Raw genomic sequence first — 20,726 nt, 5'->3', positions numbered from 1 at the left:
TTTAGGTTCTGATAGTGTGTGGGGTTTCCCCAGTGTTCTCTACACTCCATTAGAGGTTGGAGGCTCTTCATCTGTTTCTGTGCAGACAGCCGAGGATTTTGACCCGAGGAAGTCCTTTTCACAGACTCATCAAGGGAAGGATGGGGCTCATCTCGGTCATTAGATGACTTCGGGAACCTTTGTTGGAGCAAGACTGCCATGAACATATCAGTATCCTAGAGCTGAAAGCAGTCGTGCTGGCTTTGTAGGAGTTTTACCCCCTTCTAGAACAAAGGATACTCAGTGGTGCTGATGAGCAACAACACCGTAGTGTCCTACATAAACAAACAAGGAGGTACGATGTCTCGGCAGCTGTGCCTTTTGGTAGTAAGGACACTCAAATGGGCAGAGGCCAACTCTGTGATGTTTTTGGCCCGGTTCATCCTTGGCAAGAAGAACTTAGTGGCAAACAAGCTGAGCAGGAGGATGTAAATAGTTTAGGCAGAATGGCACTTTTTTTCCTCAATTAGCGATGAATATCCTGACTTTATGGGTTTCTCCGATGATAGACATCTTTGCGATGGCCCTGTATCACACAGTCAATTTACTGTTCACCAGCTCCAGATCCAAAGCAGCTTTCATGGACGCATTCCAACACTTGAGATGGCCTTGGCATGTATGCTTTTCTTCTGTTCTGCCTTTTAAAAAGAGTCTTGAACCAGGTACAAGTAACACTGAACTTGCTTATAAATCTCATAGCTATGAAATGGCCCTAGATTGAGTAGTATCTGGACCTTTTGCTCCTCTTTTTGGAAACCCTGAGAGAGCTTCCTCCTCTCCCCAACCTGTTATAACAGCCTCAGGTCAGGATTTTTCACTGGGCAGTGAAGTTGCTGCAACTTCATGCGTGGAGGTTCTCGAGCATCTCTCTGGTTTTCACAAGAGACTGCGCAACAGATGTCTGGGTACTAATGCAAATCTTTGACAGCAAACTCAATGCTAAATGGGCCATCTTTTATGGTGGGTGTTATGGGAGGGGTATCTCTCCTCTGAACCTGTGTTCTATTGATAGCAGATTTTTTGTATCACAGTACCTCCGTAAGGAGAAAATCTGCTCCATTTCTACGGTAAAAGGCTATCGCTTGGTCTTGACCATAGTCTTTAGACTGTAGGGAGTAGTTATTTATTCTTCAAAGAAAATCTCCATCCTCATACAGAGTTTTGAGCAAACTTGTCCTCCAGTTGAGGGGAGTCCACCTTTGTGGAACGTGGTGATTGTCTTGTCTTTGAAGAGGGCACTTTACAAGCCATTCTGGCAATCCTTAGATAGGGGCCCTACCGTAAGAATGTTTTTCTGCTCACCTCAGCTTCAGCTAAGCGAGTCATAGAGCTCCATGGTTTCTCTTTCAATTTCAACATCACCAATTCAAGGAGGTGGAGGCAGGTCTCGCTCTTCTTTGTGCCAGAGTTTGTAAGGAAAACCATAAATCCGTTGTTGCCTGATTATAGGTTTTTATCCTTTCTGATTATGAGTCAGGGAAATAACCAATAATCCTGATCAGCTGTTACGGTGACCTGTGAGAGCATGAGATGCTATCTCAGGCGGACTAGGTCAGTTGAACCTCGTCTGCAGCATCTCTTCGTAAGCACAGGAAGTACTTTTTCATAAGCTCAGGAAGAATGAAGATGATTTTGAAGAGCACAATCTGGTTTTAGCTAAGAGAAGTTATTTCTTGAATGGGTGAAAGCTCACGATATAAGAGGTATCAGTACCTCCTCAGCTTTCAGAAGGAACTTTTCTGTGGTGCAGGTTCTTCAGGCGTGTGTTTGGAAATGCCAGACAACGTTCACCGCCCACTGTGGGATATGACCCACAGGTCCATGAATACATTCTCCCTGGGAACTGTTGCAGCTGCTCAACAGCTGATCTAGCTATCTTGGCTCCTCTAACAAGACCAATAATTTCAAATCAAGGGCTGAGGTTATGAGTGAGTTAAGGATGAAACTGAAGTCTAACTGGCCTTTCTTTCCGTTCACTCTTCCCCTCTCTTGGGGTACAGCTTTGAATAACCTTGCCAGCTGGACTTGATCTATTAATTAGGTAAGCTCACTTAGCTTGCAGCTATTCCGTGTTCTAACATGGGAGATTTTTTTCCCATTACTCCTTACGAGGGGAGTGTGAAGTAACCTTGCAGACCCAATAATCCATAATATAATCTACAAGGTGCAAAATCATTACTTTGCCAGGCTTACAACACAAAAGTTCCAGCTCGAGTACAACCCTTAAAGGCTGGAAATTTTTCCTGTGGTGTTTGAGGTATGGAACCTTTATTCTTTTGGCACCCAAGTTTCACAAATCTCGAGTTCCTGAGTTAAGCGAGGCACTTGGAACAGGAACTTCCTGCTTAAAGAGGAGTCTCCTAGGTAAAGGGCAATGGTTTATATTTGTATAGAAACAAATTACATATTTTTAAATTGATTTGTATTTTTCTTAACTACAAATCTGAATCCTTTACCCAAACTTTCCTGTCAACACCAACCCCTGCGAAAGTTCCAGCTGCCATCTAAGTGAGTTGTTAGTGAGCCTATGGCCTTACTATAAGTTTTAACTGCCGTGCTCTATGTTCGCTGTTATTTATTCTCTTAGGTGAAGGACTCAGGTTTGTATAGTTAGGAAAAATACTAATTACTTAAAAAATTTGTGATATTTATGAAAATAAAAAATATGAAAAATTGAAGAATGATGAAAAAACTATACCGTAGATTTCTGTATCTACTACATGGTTTTTCAGCTGTTGCAGTTGTGTTTAGACTGGAACACCCGTGATAGCCAAAAGATTACTGTAGTTTCAACTTTGAGACTAAAAGGCTGGTTCTGTGGCATGTCCAAGCCATTGCTTCTTGCCATTAAGCACTAGATTGTCTCATTATTTTATTAGAGGCATAAGTCTATTGAAAGGAAAGAAGATGGGAAATTTGTTTATTATTGGAATAAATGTCGATAAAACCGAGCTTCCAAAGAGAGGCAATAAGAACATTAGGTGAGTATAGAGATAATATTTCTTAATAATCAAAATTCCATTGTTCTGGTATGACCTGTGTAGTGCTATGGTGGGATAACCTATTATGTCTAACTAGGAGTGTAAATCAGATAGTTTTAATCCCAAATCTTTCTCTCTACCTGGACTAATCAAATGAAGCTGTGGTGTGCACCCTTTGGATAAGATTTATCCACCTGGTTAGAGGAACTTCAGGTATCATTCTTGCACACCAACTACATGGAGTTACTAGCAATTTACAAAGTTTTCATGAAGGTAGAACTTACAGGTGCTAGTTAAGTGATAGCACTTTAGCAGGAAAATTGGTTCTTCCGAAGTATTGGTCTCTTCCTTCCTTAGTGTGTGTCTATCCATATAAATATGATGGAGGTTATAATGGGGACTTAATTTACAACACATTTCTATAACAAGGTAAAAGTACTGCAATTCAGTACCGAATCCCAGGACTTTGACAATGGAAACAATGATGTTTGTATGAAATGACATAGATAGGGAGTGCTAGTCCACAGGTAAGATTCATCAAAATAAATAAATAAGATATTTGCATTATGCTCCTGCCTCCCCACTTCAAGTGGTTATGTATCCTTACCTAGACCAATGTCATCGTTTATATTGTGAGATCGAAGAGGTAGGGCTAGGTCCTGACCCATTTAAGCACAATTTCTGTGTAGAGAACTTGAGCAAGTATTCTCATGGGTGGTTCCTTTAGGGGAAGGTACATGGTATGGGGGAAAAAAAATTTAGATTCCAAAATAAAAAACTCACTTCTGATGTATTATCAGAGGCCTAGGGGTAAATATCATAATAATAAATTTCATTATTAAAATTCTGTTTTTGTCTTTTTTCAGGTCTGTCAAATATGATGGTAGATGGTGAATTTCTTCGTACAAGTTGTGGTTCCCCGAACTATGCTGCCCCAGAAGTCATATCTGGAAAGCTTTATGCAGGCCCAGAGGTAATTATTGATTATGAAAGCTCATTGCTTCAATAATTGATGAAAAAAGAACAAAAACAAATTTTCGTAAGTTTCAAACTAAACACAGCATTAATGGCTAGGTTTTTGTTAACTTTTTTTTATCTTAGTTTTAAAAGTTTCAACTTTTTAGAAAGAAAAATAGGTAAAAATACCCTTGCTTACAAGAGAATTGTTAAATTATTGTGCATTCAGTTGCTTAGTTATATATGATATATTCACTGGTGTATGAGAGATTGAGACGACTAGCAAAATCTAACAGAGGTCCTTTGCGTCAATAGGCGTAGGAGGAGATGATGATGATGAATTTGTCGTGGAATATTGTGTAAATTTGGAAATGATAATTGTTGTAAGTGAATAACAATTATGAGAGGTTTAGTTATATATATTCCATGGTTTAGCTAGAAATATTTCTTTGTTTTTAAAGTATTCACTTCACACATCCAACTCCATAATACAATTGACACCAAACACTAGTCTATAATTTATACTTCCAAGTATAAAAAAGTGAAAATATGCTTCAATTTTTTTCACATATACACTTGAATGTACAAGGAACAAGGTGTGAAGTAATACTGTAATAGCTGTTGGGGAAGCATAAACCATTAAAGTTAGTGTTGGATTACACCAGGGATCAGCATTAAGCCTATTTGTTCCTACATAAATACAAACCATTTGCTGTTTAGTATTGGTATGTTGTTCTGGCTTGCTGGAAAAAGAGCCATAAACTTTTGATGTGAGGTGAGCAAACCCCGACTAGTTAGGGGCGTTGTGACCAACCACAGTGCTCACACACTCGGCTAGACTATATCGAATTTTGATCTTAGTGTGGTAACCCCTTAAAACTGGCTGTAAACTCAACTTTTTTTTGTTTTACGGATCATTATTGCCTTTGCCCTGGGTGCAGACGACACTCATGCACTCAGGTGTCTCCTTGCGCAGAGTGCCGGGAATGGCCATCCTCCTGGTGGGGCTGATACTGTAGGTGATGGAAGAAGAAATCTAAAGGGGATTCTTCTCCCTTAGGTGTGACTTCTTCGGCAACTCCCCGCCCTCGCTGACTGCTCGTTCAGGCTCTTCTGGATGAAGTATGAGTAAGAGTGATGTCCCTTTGACCAGACAACCATCAGATACGGAGAACCCTGTCGCTTCCCCTTGCGAAGTGGCAGCACCCACTGCCAAAGCGAAGTCTCTCTTGTTTGTTGCCATGCATCAATTTTTGCCTTCCTTGGGGATTTCGTGTTCCCCTTTAAAGAATGGCTGTTGGAGGTGATGAAGTGAGGGGCATAGTGGGAGGGCACATCTGCTTCGGGAGGGGTTGGCCACGGTATTACCCCTCAGAGCCTCCAGAGTAGAGTCCCTCTGGAGTGTTTCGTTCCCTTAGCTCCACAACTTCTGGCCCACTGGAGGAGTTGCCAGCTGATCTTGGTCAGCAAGCTGAGCTTACTTGATGCAGTCAACGACCTGAGCTTGCTCTTGGCGCACTAAGTGACTTGAGCTTGCTCAGCGCGCTGTGTTTCCTCAGCAAGAGAAACGCATTCACGCTGTTCCTCCACCCTACGAGGAAGGTCGCCCTTCTCGCCAACGCGAAAGGTCTTCCTCTTTTTAATAGTCTCTCCCTCGAATTTCCTGTAAGAAGGCATTAAACTCCTCTGTGCCTTGCTCCAGTTCTTCAGAGTTGAGCTCTATGTAGCACCCTGACGGCGATGCCCGCTGACCACTTGTGGTTGCCACTTCTTGCCACCGCACCCCTTACCTTATTGCCTTATTTTTTGTTTGGGTTCCCCCAGGTCCCTCAGTGTGAGGCACCTCGTATGTCCACCAGAGAGTTGCTAATGCATCTTCCGGTGTATTTTGCATCTTCCAGTCTTGGATGGTCTATGATGTATCTTAGGTATTTATCGAGCTTATTCTTAAACACTTCTACGCTCACTCCTGATATGTTTATTAGATGAGCTGGCAGCACATTAAATAGTCGCTGCATTATCGATGCTGGTGCGTAGTGGATTAATGTCTTGTGCGCCTTCCTTAGTTTTCCTGGTATATTTTTTGGCACTATCAATCTACCTCGGCTTGCTCTTTCTGATATTTTTAGCTCCATGATGTTTTCAGTAATTCCTTCTATTTGCTTCCATGCTTGTATTATCATGTAGCGTTCTCTTCTCCTTTCTAGACTGTATAGTTTTAAAAATTGCAGTCTTTCCCACTAGTCAAGGTCCTTAACTTCTTCTATTCTAGCAGTATAGGACCTTTGTACACTCTCTATTTGTGCAATATCCTTTTGGTAGTGTGGGTACCATATCACATTGCAGTACTCGAGTGTACTACGTACGTAAGTTTTGTAAAGCATAATCATGTGTTAAGCTTTTCTTGTTTCAAAGTGTCTGAATAACATTCCCATTTTTGCTTTACATTTAGCCAACAGTGTTGCTATTTGGTCGTTGCATAACATATTCCTATATTAACATTACACTAAGGTCTTTAATTGCTTCCTTGTTTGTGATTGTCTCGTTATTAGGTCCCTTGTATGCATATACCATTCCTTCTCTGTTTCCATAATTCATTGATTCGAATTTATCGGAGTTGAATACCATCCTATTTATCTCCGCCCATTCATATATTTTGTTTAGATCTCTTTGTAGTGAGTTCCTATCTTCATCACAAGTAATTTCTCTACTTATTCTTGTGTCATCGGCGAAACTTCTCACTACAGAGTTTTCAACATCACAGTCTATGTCTGAGATCATCATAACAAACAGCAGTGCAGCTAATACTGTATCTTGTGGCACGCCAGATATTACCTGAGCTTCATCCGATTTCTCGTCATTAGCAACCACTATCTGTTTTCTGTTTTGCAGGAATTCTTTTACCGATTTTCCTATCTTTCCCACAATATTATGCTTTCTCATTTTTTTCTCTAATATATTATGGTCTACCTTGTCAAAGGCTTTTGCAAAATCTAGATAGATCACGAGTCTCGTGAGACATAACCCTTTGGGATCATTGCCTCAGGTCTCTTGTCCTTACTGGATAGGGCTAGCTTGTTCTGTTGTTCGTGAGTGATTGAAGCTTGCGTTTGGAAACAAGCCCCTGCTTCCTTGCTCATTTCCATCCGAGTGCGACCTGACAGTAATGTCTGACGAGTATATCACTCTCGACTAGTTGGCAGCACAACCAGTGACATAAGTGGCGGCTGAGGCCGCGAACGTGGAGAGTTGCATAGGGAGCAGCAACAATAGGTTGCAGAGGATATTTTAGGATGAAGAACAGACTGTCAATTCCCTTGCTTCAAGTGAAATTAAGGAGATGTTAATGTAGGAAAATCTGCAGAATTTTGTAGAAACACATCACCCCGATAAGGTTTTGTTCTGTAATAGAAAAAAAACCATTGTCCTGGAATGGCTTGTGAGTGTGGTAGGCAGTACCAATGTCTATCCTGCCCTAACATTCTTGATAGGGAGATTTGATAGTTTTAGGCAAATTAGGAATGCCTTCATTACAAAGCTTGGGTCATTTCCAATGTAAAGGTGTGTTTTATACCATCTCATACTTAACCCCCTAATCAACTGGGCTGATTACTTTTTACAATTTACATTATCAAATTACAAATTTTGCTACATAAGGCTTTTAATATACAAGTTATAAAGAAAGTTATGGATTCACCACAAGTTTGTTGTAATCTATAGTTTTTGATTAAGAAAGCACAACTTCATTTCATTGAGAAATAATTTTAGCAGTAAATAACCCCTTGGGTTCTAGTGCTTAGTGTTAAACATAAATTTCATATTTCATTATATTTTTAAATTATCTCTGGTGTTAAGACCATATTTTGATGTTTTGAAACCTATCAAGGTTACAGTCTTGACATGATTCTCCATAGAAAATCCTTTCACAGCTTTAGCAGCCATAAAGGAGGATAGGGTGTTCTTTGTTGTTTTTGACTAGCAATCGAATCTATGCCATTGATCCTTCTGATGATCCAGCCTTGGAAGTTTCACCTCAATTGCTGTTGAGACAGAATGACAGATTCAAAGGTACTAATTTGCATTTTTGAAGAATTATCTCTGTAATGCAATAGGACCTCCATTTTCCACTATTTGATGCCACACTTGCTGTGCTGCCACAACTCGAACATGGTCGAAAGGATTGTAGTTTACTCGTTTCCTAGGTACCTAATCATGCATAGTTGTTTAGGAAGGATTGTGCATATGTGCTACCTTATTTCCATCCATCTTTGTACCTATCATCACAGCTTCTATGGATTTTAAACTTTGTACAAAACAGTGAAGGTGAATTACCTGCTAGTCTTTTTGATTTCATTAGTTAAGTAGGTTTTAAAGTGTTTTTGGTTGAGTACTGGTAGGGAACATGTACAGCATTACAGTAACATTATTCACTGAATGATTAGGTGAAGCCTTGCAAATAATCGTAGATGTTGCATAAGATTTTTTGCTACTTTTTATCATTATATTCCACAAAAATGTAAACCTCAAGTAGTATGAAGTACTGTAAATTCCCAGATGTCGTATTCACTATGTTTGCACACTTTAGTTTCACGATATCTTTTACTTGATAACTTATTTGCACTAATGTATTATGTATGTGATCACTATGTACTGTATATGAGATGGTGGCTAGATGCCTAAGATTTGGATGTTGTGAATGATGAAGCAATATTAGCTTATCAATTTGAAAACAAAATTTTGGCTTCCTATTGACATTTTTTTCTATTTCAGGTTGATGTTTGGTCTTGTGGCATTATTTTGTATGCCCTCCTATGTGGTACATTGCCATTTGATGATGAACATGTACCTTCTCTTTTCAAAAAAATCAAATGTAAGTTGTCTGGTCACTTCTTTTGTTTATTGATGGTTAAAGTTGAATGAAGTTATACCAGAACAATTTGCTTTTACTCCTACTGGAGGGTGGTTGTTCACTCTATGCAATGCATCTTCATTGTGAAAGGAGTTAACAAATTTTGTGGAGGATCTGGAAGATTAATATTTACTAATTATTAGTTTGTTTGGTATAGCAGAATCATAGTTATCTAAAAACTTTAGGACTTCTAGGATGTATGGTAACTTAAAAATTGAGATAAGTAAGGGACTAACATAACCTGATGAAAAGAATAGAACATCTTTGTTCCGTCATTAATATAAACCCTTTCGCTCATTATTAGAGAATATACTTTTGGCAAAGCTGGAAGACTAGCCATAAGACTTTAGGCGAGGTATAACTACCCCATGTGTGTTCTATCGTCACTTTTGCTTTCGGCTTTGTAGAGAATGGATATTGTCTCTCTCTACCACTTAACCTCTTTGACTGGCCTTTGACTAATTTTTTCTTTTAGTTTTATTTTTGCAGGTGTGAGTGTTGCTGTTAAGGAGTCGGCATGGGGGAAGTCAAAGAGGTATTATTCTCTTTTGGGGTTTTCCTTGAGGGAAAAGAAACATCTTTCTTCTTCATTCATCTCTACCTCTTCCTTTTGATGCTGGACAACCCTTAGGACTGGAGGACTCCTCCCCTTCCCCTTGCAAAGTGACTCTACCCTTTTCCTCAGGGGAGTCTCTCTTCTTTGATGCATCTTCACCGTCTTGCGTTAGATGCCTACCTTCAACTTGAGCTTGTCTCTTTGACGGGAAGCAGAGAATGCTGTCGGAAGGTCGGCCTCCAGGTGTTGGACAACTTACCTTCTGAGGCTTAGTTAACCTCTACGAAGTGTTGGGCAACTTTCCCTTCCGAGGGAGAGTTTGCCTCCACCTTCGATGGACAGCAATCTTCCTGCTTTAGGGGTAGAATCACCGGCTGCAACAATAAGGGTTGGTCGCCTTTCCCGCCTGCGGGAGAGACTGCCTTCCCTCTTTACCCTGAAGGTACAAAACGAGTCTTGTTAGCTGCCGCAGGACTGCTTGCGGTCCCCAACATCCTTCAACGAGTTTCGTAGGCCTTAACTTTGAAGGGTTATTGCCGATATCGATGAGGCCAGGCCAGATCATTCAGGATCGGTACCTCATGGGTGGTAACCTCTTACAAGGGAGAATCCTCTTATAGGCTATATCCTTTCCAGGTTACTACCTTCATTGTTCCTCTGCGAAGATATAACGGAGAAACTTAATAGCAAACGACGAAGAATATGCGCTAGCGTGCTTAACCCCTCTGCCAGTGAGGTTAGGGGTCGAGGAGCGCTTCCATCTAAGAGCTTCCCTTCTGGCTGACGACGATCCTCGCACCCTCTTAGAACCATCTCTTGTTACAACGAAGAGTTGAGGGAGTTCATCACCCAACAACAGCTATGCACTAAAACCTCCTCTCTCCACAACAGACAGTTAAGGGAGTTAACACCCACTCAGATCTTCGCGCCTAGCCCTACACTCGCCAGCCTCAACGCTTAATACCTCACTTGCCCACTCAGTACTTGTTGTATAGCACACGAAGTACAATGAGAACCGCACAAATTTCTCTATGCGATTCATCTTATTAAGACTTAGTCTTCTCTCTTGGAATAAGCTGTAACTATGTGAGGTTCAGTTTGCTATACAGCTGTACAATAAAGAGTTATCATGCACAGACATTCAAGTTATCTGCAAGGGCGCATGCGCAGGTTTCCGCATCGACACCTCTGTTCTAGTCACTGCTCATGAACGTTCTACACGCTCTAACATTCCCCTTGATGCTGCTGTTGCTCCTACTACTACTACTACTACTACTACTACTACTACTACTACTAGTGTCTGGGATGTTGGCGATCAGTCGCTTCCTCTTTTCCCTGTCTCTAACCATTTAGGTAACTTGTTTTGGTATATAGTTACTCTACAAGTTGATTCCTTCATTATAAGTGGTAAATGGATGACATGAGTTGCATTGTGTGCGCATGCACTCTCGCCCATACGCCTCCAGACCTGACCAGGAAGATAGAAACATAGAATGGTACATCGAGACTCGTGAGATGGAACCCTCATGGGTTACTGCCGCAATTGAGGAAGCTTGACGACCACTTGCGCCCACCACATGCCACCATTGTGCCTCCAAGGCACGAGGAGTCTCGTTAGATATAGTACTTCCAGTGATTGCCGCATATAAGAAGGGTTTCCAACCACTTACGTCTGCCGCATCCCACCGGGATTTGGAAAAGAGACTCTGGAAACAATCCTTCGGGGTTATAATTTGTGATTTCTCCTCTCTACAAGTTAAAAAATGCATCGTAACTCTTACATGGGTTTGGTCTCCGATCCCTGGTGATCTCCTCACTCTGTCATGCCCTCATATGTCTTGTAAGACATAACCCTTTTTGGGGTTATTCTTTTTATCCTATTTTCTAGGGGATGGAATCGGCTCATGCTTACATTTACGAATGATAGCAAACATAAATTCGAAAGATTTCATTGCTTTGTAGGCTATATACTCATGAACATTTTTAATGTTCACAATGCTATAGCTTCTCGATGGAAAAACTTATCCAAATACCACTTGAGCTTCATGTCAGATTGTGCCTTCATCACATCTATCACATCTTGTATGACCTTTTAGTTTTGTTCAGGTAGTGAAGCAATGACCTCAATGTTGTTTTGTATTCATTACACTTAGTTACTGTTTTGAGTTTGGATTTAATGAGAGGGGTTTGAAGGAAAATTGTCCAAATAATGTGCATTTTTCATTCCTCAACAACACAAGGCAACCATTATTTATTGACTGGATATTTGTTTTTAGTAAGAATATACCCATGTTTTTGGTACCAAATCAAAACTGTTTAAATTTACAATTATATGAAATGCATAAATGAAAGTTATCTCCGTAATATTTGTGAACAATATGAATACAATGCACAGAAAGTGCTTTTAGGGATTGTTCATTGGAAATGATAGGGTATTCACTTTGAACTGGTAATAAAATCTTTATTTTCTCTTCTACAGATCTGTGATTAATATTGTTGATAGAGAATCTTCAGAGCTTTCATTAGGTTTATTACAAGGTATATTAAAAACTTTCTGTATTGGCATATTAGCTAAAAACTGAACATCCATGCAGTATTTCAAAGCCTCGTCAATTGGTAGAATTGGCATCTTAAGGTACCGTTAGTTTTTAGGCCATAACAGGAATTGCATTCTTAAATGTTCACTGTTAACATTGATGTTTGTGTTCAGTAGATCTAGACCTTTGAGAAAAACCTAACATGGTTAAGTTGTTGGGGGTGTGCATGGAACTCCCTAACTGGCTCTTGACCTATAAAGGATGAGGCTTTGTATCCTTTTAGGAACAAGTCACAAGTTTTTGAAGTAATTTGTATTTTTCTTAACTATGCAACTCAAGTCCTTTTAAGTTATATTTGTGGATCATCCATCCAGCAAGCCCTAAGTGAAGGTCAAAGTGGCTATTCAGTGAGCCCGCTACCCACGAAAAACTGCTGACACCTCATTATGAATTTCAACAAAGGAGTTCTAGCCTCGCTGAAATCAGACTCCTATTAAGAACTCGGGTATGTGTAGTTAGGAAAATTACTTAAACAATTTGTGATATTTCTTTCTATATTAGAATATTTTTTCCTTGTCATTAATTCTTCATACTTCTATTTCATAGCAGACACAATTTTGTGCAGTAATAACTAATAATATTAATACAGAATTTAATTTACCTTTCAGCTGGCGTGTTCCAAATTCCTGATTACTTGAATCAGAGTGTAGTACGTCTCCTCCTTCACATGCTTATGGTAGACCCAATGAAGAGAGCCACTGTTGATGATATAAAGTAAATCTTTAAATACATTCTTTTCCATCAATGCTTTTAATATTTCTTGTTTTGACTCTTTCGAGTGTACAGTACTGTACTTTCCTTGAAAATGTTTTTTCTTATAAGCTGAGGAGTTGTTAGAATTCACTTACAATTATTTCATCAGATAGAATGGTTAGAAGGTTGGATTTTAATTCAGAGAAGTAGTTTTTGTTATTGTAAAGGGACATGTTTTGCTAGTGCAGCTGAGATTAACAGTTGTCTGTGTCTTTTTTTTTTTTTTTTTTAAAGTGCCATTTTTTATTCTATCATTTATTGGACATCTTTGTAGGATCTCTTCTTTGTTGCGAGATATGATAATTTATGATTGAAAGTCTGTGTTATTGTATATGAGAATACTCGTGTAATGAGTTCCATTTCTTGATTGTTGATAATGAACACCTTTCATTGTTAAGGTGAAGATTTTTTGTTTGATTATTTCTAGTGTATCATTTTGTTTCACAAGGATTTTTCTGTTGTAGGAAGCATGAGTGGTTCCAAAAAGATTTGCCTGCATATCTTTTTCCTCCACCCTATGATGTTGATAGTTCAGTTATTGATCAAGATGCTATCAGTGAAGTGTGTGAGGTAAGTTGAAGTTTTTACAGATACTAAATAAATATGATTTTTACTACTATTACTGCTGCTGTTATGATAGTGGTACGGTATAATCTCGTAAACGTGGAATTTTTATTTAAATAGGAAGAACCTAATACTTTACATGATTATTAACCATATTAAGTTTTAAATTTCTTTAAGCTTATTTCTTATTCATTTGATAATAATTTAAAATCACATCCAATTACTAAAGTGATTTACTTGTATGTTCACTCACAGAAATTCCAAGTGGAAACTTCAGAAGTGCAGGATGCTATTTTGACAGAAGATCCACATAATCAACTGAAAATTGCATACAATCTTATTGTTGATAACAAGAGATTTGCTGATGCTAATGCATTATATAGGTAAGTGATTTGACTTTTTATTACCTGAAGCCCTAGGATGTCAAATTGTGACGTTATTCCATATTAGCAAAATATTTTGAAAATTTTACGAACTAATATTTCAATAGTAGATTGAAAGGAAAAAAATAGGCCAATTAATTTGTGGAAATTACGATGTTAAATGTACATAAACCTATGGAATATCCATAACAATCAAAATATTTCATAAGTACAAACATTTGTATTCCGTAATCTAAAATTGAAAACTCTTTTTATCAAAACAATTTGAATCGTCTTCAGTCATATTTGTTTTACATAGAGGTTTTACTTAGGTACAATCTCGCACCAAAAATATATTATACATTTTTTTTTCATTTGTGGTTACTGCATTGAAGAATGTGATACTCTGGCCTTTTGTTTTGCTTCAGGATTCTTGTAATTTGAATTTTTCAATATTAAACTTACCCGATAATCATGTAGCTGTCAACTCCGTTGCCCGACAGAATTCTACGGAAGGGATACGCCAGCGATCGCTATACAAGAGGGGGGTGTACTCACAAGCGCCACCTGTGGCCAGGTACTGCAGTACTTCTTGTTGACACCACCTCAATTTTTCCTCTGTCGTGCTTCCGGCAAGACGTTCATGGATACGCTTATAATTTTGGAGTCTTGTTCACGGTTTTTGGTGAAGTATTGCTCTAAGATTTCAGCTTTCGCTATTCAGGAAGTTTTATTATTAGCTTAGCTAGCTTTTGGAATTAATTTGATTAATTATGGTGACGAAGAGAGTATGAACTCTCTTTCACCTTTAAATGGCCGACCCTTCCCTTAGACGGAAGTGTTGGTGTCTAAGAGAGTATAGACTCTCTTTCTTAATTTTGCTTAACAAAAGTTATAGATTTATTTTTTATCTCTCCGCCTTTTATAGGCCTCTTCGATTAACTTCCTTTTATTATAAACTTATTAAAATTAATTTTTATATTTGTTTATATTCGACCTTTCCTAATAGTAGGCGGTCTTTTCTTGGTACCGAAGTTAATTAACATTGAGCCCGTCATTTCGGTTTTACCTGTTAACATATTATGCTATTTTAATGTTTTTGAAAGAATTTCTTTGATAGTCTCGTACTGTTTTCAAAGTTGAACTAACGTTTTGTTTTGTCTCTGCAGTTGTTGACGTTCAGAACGTTCAACTTGCGCTCTATCGTTACGATAGAGAGAGAATTTTCACGGTGTCACGTTGCAGTAAGAGTAACCGTTTCTAGCGTTTTGTTCATTCTTTCTTAGCTTAATGGTTTTAATTCTAATAAAGGAACTTTTTATTTGGGAAATATTTCAGTTTTTTTCCTTTAACAATAATATGTTTTAACGATATATATGATTGGGCTCTTCTCTCAGGTTCTAAGTCAAGAGAGAGAGAGAGAGAGAGATAGAGACGGAGGGAGAGAGAGCTGGATAAACGTTTCGTTCAAGCGAGTAACGTTGTTATCGTTTTTGCTCTTCTCCCTAGTCTCTTTAGGGGAAGAAGGTAAACGTTTCTAGAGTTTTATTCTTGTTCTCAAGCTTTATGCGGTGAGAGATTTTAAACGTAGTTTATTTGATCTAGTGTTTAGTCTCTTTCCAGCCACTGAATTATTTATCTTTCATTAGATTTTTCTGTTACATTGTAATTCTGTTTTCGCAATTACTAACTTTTAAGGAAGGATAGAATTGCGTGTTTCAGGTACAAACCACTTAGTTTCGAGTTCAGTGAAATCAGTGCAAACAGAAAATCAAAAGTGATAAGTGATTAGCGCAAAGTGTGTCAGTGTTGTGCGTGAGGGTACTTCTGTGCGTGCCAGTCGTCCTCCCAGTCCGGGACCTCTTGCAAGCTCCCAAGCCCAGGGGAGAAGCAATGTCGAAGGGCAAAAGGGTTCGGCAGGCCTTGATCGGCGCACAGAAGTATCCTCGGTGGTTGCGGGCGTGTCTTACAGAGACCGTCACTCCCACCCGCAGACGATTGAGCCCTTATTTTGCTCGTCTGCAGAAGAAATTTCGGGGAGAAAACGCTGGACTCAGGTCTCTAGACCTCTTAAACGTAAAGTCCAGACCTCTAGAGTTCAACAACCCGGATGCAGTCATTGGGTTAGCTCTGACTCTCCGCAGTCATCAGGTGACTGCACACCTCCTAAGAGAGGTAAGGCGATGCCTCAACAGACCTCATCTTCTGTTAAGGCTTTGCCTCAACAGACCTTATCGTCTGTTGATCCCAAGATGACTTTGCTGCAGTCCATGCAGTCGCAGCTTGCGGTCTTAATGCGTGAGTTTCAGGCTGAGAAGGTTACACCTCCTCCTGCGAGCGCTCCGCCTCACCGCAGTCCAGTCTGCCAGGCGTACGAAGTTGAGGTTCCTCAAGCTACCTTACCGCGTTCGGAGTTGCCAGTTACCAGCGTTGTGCAGCAACCTTAACCTTCCTTAAGGCAACCTCAACAATGGGAGCAGGAGTCTTATGCCTTGAGGCAAGTTTTTCTTGCAGTTAGACCATCTTTGAGGCTACAACTTTTTGAGGTACGACAACCTCTACCATCCTTGAGGCAGCCACCTCAGCTCTCGCAGCTGCTACCTCAACTTTCCTCAAGGCGAGAGCCTCAACTCTTGAGGCTAGCTCCTCAGGAACCTCAACTCGTGAGACAGGAACTGCGTTCTGCGCAGCCGCTACCTCAACTCTCGCAGCTCACACCTCAAGAACCTCAACTCGTGAGTCAAGAGCCTCTCTCTGCGCAGCCACCTCAACCCTTGAGGCAAGCGCAACTCTTGAGGCAGGAACCTCATGCTATGAGTCAGCCACCTCAACGCATGCATCTGCCACTTTCTCCTCAACTTGAGCCTCTTCCCATTCAACTTTGTAATAACAAATGACAATAATAACACCTCATTACTTTCATAACTTGCATTTGTAATCATATACATGTATGCCTACACAAACATTATGATAATGGAGGTTATTCGTATTACTTAAATAAAAAAATATATATGTATTCCTTGCAATATATTTTTAACAAATCGCAAATATGGCAAAATATCTTCAAAACAAAAATGAATCATGAGTTATGAATGTAATGTAAATATTATGTTGATATTAAAACCCCATGCAAGCATGCATGAAGTAATGCAGTGTTGCCAACAGGGCGAGTTTCCCTGTCCTGAGGTGAAGTAGATTATAGATCGTATATTTAGTGCAGCTTAATTCTACGATTATCATGCCGGCTATCAAATTCATCAACAAAACAGTCTAAATCAATTCCCTCGGCACGTGCACTTTCAATGGACAGTAATGCGATATTACTCAATCTAGCACTGGTCATGGAATTTCTGAGAAATGTTACACGCCATGCAACATGCTCTGCTTCTCTTACAGCATGCTCTACATACAGCATGCTCTGCATACAGCATGCTCTACATTCAGCATGCTCTGCATACCTTACCGCATGCTTCTCAGTCACACATCTTTGGTTGTTGCCAACTCACTAGACTGTCAAGCAGTTTCATAACGTTGCCTTCTAGTCTGCTGCTTTTGCACCAGTGAAACCCTCACTGAGAGAACTTAGCTTTTCTCGGATATGGTCCCTGTAGATGAGAAAGTGCTTTTCTCCCTCCTTCTGATATTCCCTTGAGGACTCTGTCATTTGGAGAGGAGCCTTTAGCTGCGTAGCCTCCTATGGACTTTTATTTAAGCATAACATGCTTCCAGGGAAGGTAATGGTTCCACTTCAGTCGCTAACCCCGTCTGTTACCACACCTGCTCCCATAGACCTTGAGCTGTGTTGCAAGACATGCAGTCCAAGCTTAGTCCTTGTTAGAGGATTTTTTGTTTACGGAGTCAGTGTGTCACTGGGAAGACGTTCAACAACCAGCAGAAGTGACTTGTTGTGACGCAGTGCGGCAACCTCAGCAACCCGATAAGGAGTTGTCTATACGACCCAGACAGTCTAGACAGCTTCGGGTTGTCACTGTACTTCCTCGCTTCCCCATGGTTGACAGTTCACAGACTGTGCAGCAGTACCATGATCTTGTGTCCGGCTCCGTCAGACGACTGGCTTTTAAGAGCTCCCACAAGTCGTCGCTGTCTGGAGATTCTCAGATGGACTATGGATCTGACCAAGGGACTGGGCCTCCTGGTCAATTTTGAGGAGTCTCAGCTCGTCCCATCCCAGACCATTGTCTACCTGGGTATGGATCTTCAGAGTCGAGCTTTTCGGGCTATTCCGTCGGCCCCAAGGATCTTCCAAGCCCTAGAATGCATCCAGAGCATGCTGAGAAGGAACCGATGCTCAGTCAGGTAGTGGATGAGTCTAACAGGGACACTTTCATCGCTGGCCCTGTTCATCGTGTTAGGGAGACTCCACCTCCCCCCCCCTTCAGTATCATCTAGCTGCTCACTGGATAAAGGACATGACGCTAGAGACGGTCTCAGTTCCTGTTTCCGAAGAGAAGAGGTCTTCTCTCGCGTGGTGTAAGAACAGCTTTCTTCTCAAGGAAGTCTACATTTGGCTGTTCAGAAACCCGACCGCCGTCTCCTCTCGGACGCATCAGACACGGGCTGGGGTGCGACTTTGGACGGACAGGAATGCTCGGGAACATGGAATCAGGAGCAAAGGACTCTTCACATCAATTGCAAGGAGTTGTTGGCGGTTCTTCTGGCCTTGATAAACTTCAAGTCCCTCCAGCTTAACTAGGTGGTGGAGGTGGACTCTGACAACACCACAGCCCTGGCTTACATCTTCAAGCAGGGAGGGACTCTTTCGTGGAAGTTGTTCTAGATCGCAAGGGACCTCCTCATCTGGTCAAAAGATCGAAAGCTCACGCTGGTAACGAGGTTCATTCAGGGCGGTATGAATGTCATGGCAGATCGCCTCAGCCGGAAGGGTCAGGTCATCCCCACAGAGTGGACCCTTCACAAGAGTGTTTGCAGCAGACTTTGGGCCCTGTGGGGTCAGCCAACCATAGATCTGTTCGCTACCTCGATAACCTAGAGACTCCTGTTGTATTGTTCTCCGATTCCAGACCCAGCAGCAGTTCACGTGGATGCTTTTCTGCTGGATTGGTCCCATCTCGACCTGTATGCATTCCCGCCGTTCAAGATTGTCAACAGGGTACTTCAGAAGTTCTCCTCTCGCAAAGGGACACGGCTGACGTGGATTGGCTCCGCTCTGGCCCGCGAGAGAATGGTTCATAGAGGTACTGCAATGGCTGGTCGACATTCCCAGGACTCTTCCTCTAGGAGTGAACCTTCTACGTCAACCTCACGTAAAGAAGGTACACCCAAACCTCCACGCTCTTCGTCTGACTGCCTTCAGACTTTCGAAAGACTCTCAAGAGCTAGGGGCTTTTCGAAGGAGGCAGCCAGAGCGTTTGCCAGAGCAAGGAGAACATCCACTCTCAGAATCTATCAGTCTCAAGGGGAAGTCTTCCGTAGCTGGTACAAGACCAATGCAGTTTCCTCAACCAGTACCACTGTAACCCAGATTGCTGACTTCCTGTTACATCTAAGGAAAGTAAGATCCCTTTCAGCTCCTACGATCAAGGGTTACAGAAGTATGTTGGCAGCGGTTTTCCGCCACAGAGGCTTGGATCTTTCCACCAACAAAGATCTACAGGACCTCCCTAGGTCTTTTGAGACCTCAAAGGAACGTCGGTTGTCCACTCCAGGCTGGAATCTAGACGTGGTCCTAAGGTTCCTTATGTCATCAAGATTTGAACCTCTCCAATCAGCCTCTTTTTAGGACCTCACATTAAAAACTCTTTTCCTCGTGTGCTTGACAACAGCTAAAAGAGTAAGTGAGATCCACGCCTTCAGCAGGATCATTGTTTTCACATCTGAAACGGCTACATGTTCCTTGCAGCTCGGTTTTTGCTAAACGAGCTTCCTTCACGTCCTTGGCCTAAGTCGTTCGAGATCCCAAGCCTGTCCAACTTGGTGGGGAATGAACTGGAGAGAGTACTTTGCCCAGTTAGAGCTCTTAGGTACTATCTAAAAAGGTCTTAACCTTTACGAGGACAATCAGAAGCCTTATGGTGTGCTATCAAGAAACCTTCTTTCCCAAGTTCTAAGAACTCAGTTTCTTACTATTCAGGCTTCTGATTAGGGAAGCACATTCTCATCTGAAGGAAGAAGACCTTGCTTTGCTGAAGGTAAGGACACATGAAGTGGGAGCTGTGGCTACTTCAGTGGCCTTCAAACAGAACCATTCTCTGCAGAGTGTTATGGATGCAACCTATTGGAGAAGCAAGTCAGTGTTCGCATCATTCTATCTCAAAGATGTCCAGTCTCTTTACGAGTACTGCTACACCCTGGGACCATTCGTAGCAACGAATGCAGTAGTAGGCGAGGGCTCAGCCACTACATTCCCATAATCCCATAACCTTTTAACCTTTCTCTTGAATACTTTTTATGGGTTGTACGGTCGGCTAAGAAGCCTTCCACATCCTTGTTGATTTGGCGGGTGGTCAATTCTTTCTTGAGAAGCGCCGAGGTTAAAGGTTGTGATGAGGTCCTTTAGTATGGGTTGCAGCCCTTGATACTTCAGCACCTTAGAGTTGTTCAGCCTCCTAAGAGGAACGCTGCGCTCAGTAAGGAAGACGAACTTATTTAAGGCAGAGTAATGGCTCAAGTCGACTTCCTTACCAGGTACTTGTAATTTCATTGTTATTTTGAATAAGTGATAATATGAAATACGGGATACTTAGCTTCTTGATATACATGTACACTGGTTTTCACCCACCTCCCTGGGTGTGAATCAGCTACATGATTATCGGGTAAGTTTAATATTGAAAAATGTTATTTTCATTAGTAAAATAAATTTTTGAATATACTTACCCGATAATCATGATTTAATTGACCCACCCTTCCTCCCCATAGAACCAGTGGACCGAGGAAAAATTGAGGTGGTGTCAACAAGAAGTACTGCAGTACCTGGCCACAGGTGGCGCTTGTGAGTACACCCCCCCTCTTGTATAGCGATCGCTGGCG

The 20,726-nt window shown here is 41.0% G+C and overlaps 1 protein-coding gene across 6 annotated transcripts in view; it reads left to right on the top strand.

Moving 5' to 3' along the window:
* The window catches only part of AMPKalpha (AMP-activated protein kinase alpha subunit), a 238,031-nt gene that overhangs the window by 72,741 nt on the left and 144,564 nt on the right, over window positions 1-20,726 (top strand). For all 6 annotated transcript variants that reach the window (XM_068382854.1, XM_068382877.1, XM_068382861.1 and 3 more), the window contains exons 5-9: window positions 3,887-3,993; window positions 8,748-8,847; window positions 12,648-12,753; window positions 13,257-13,362; window positions 13,612-13,739. In XM_068382854.1, the coding sequence (XP_068238955.1) occupies window positions 3,887-3,993; window positions 8,748-8,847; window positions 12,648-12,753; window positions 13,257-13,362; window positions 13,612-13,739 (547 nt within the window). The remainder of the gene's footprint in view (window positions 1-3,886; window positions 3,994-8,747; window positions 8,848-12,647; window positions 12,754-13,256; window positions 13,363-13,611; window positions 13,740-20,726) is intronic.

Source organism: Palaemon carinicauda, chromosome 1, assembly GCF_036898095.1.
Source record: "Palaemon carinicauda isolate YSFRI2023 chromosome 1, ASM3689809v2, whole genome shotgun sequence".
In the NCBI taxonomy this organism is placed as follows: domain Eukaryota; kingdom Metazoa; phylum Arthropoda; class Malacostraca; order Decapoda; family Palaemonidae; genus Palaemon; species Palaemon carinicauda.
Note: the sequence above shows the minus strand (reverse complement) of the source record. Positions and strands in the feature narration are given on the sequence as shown.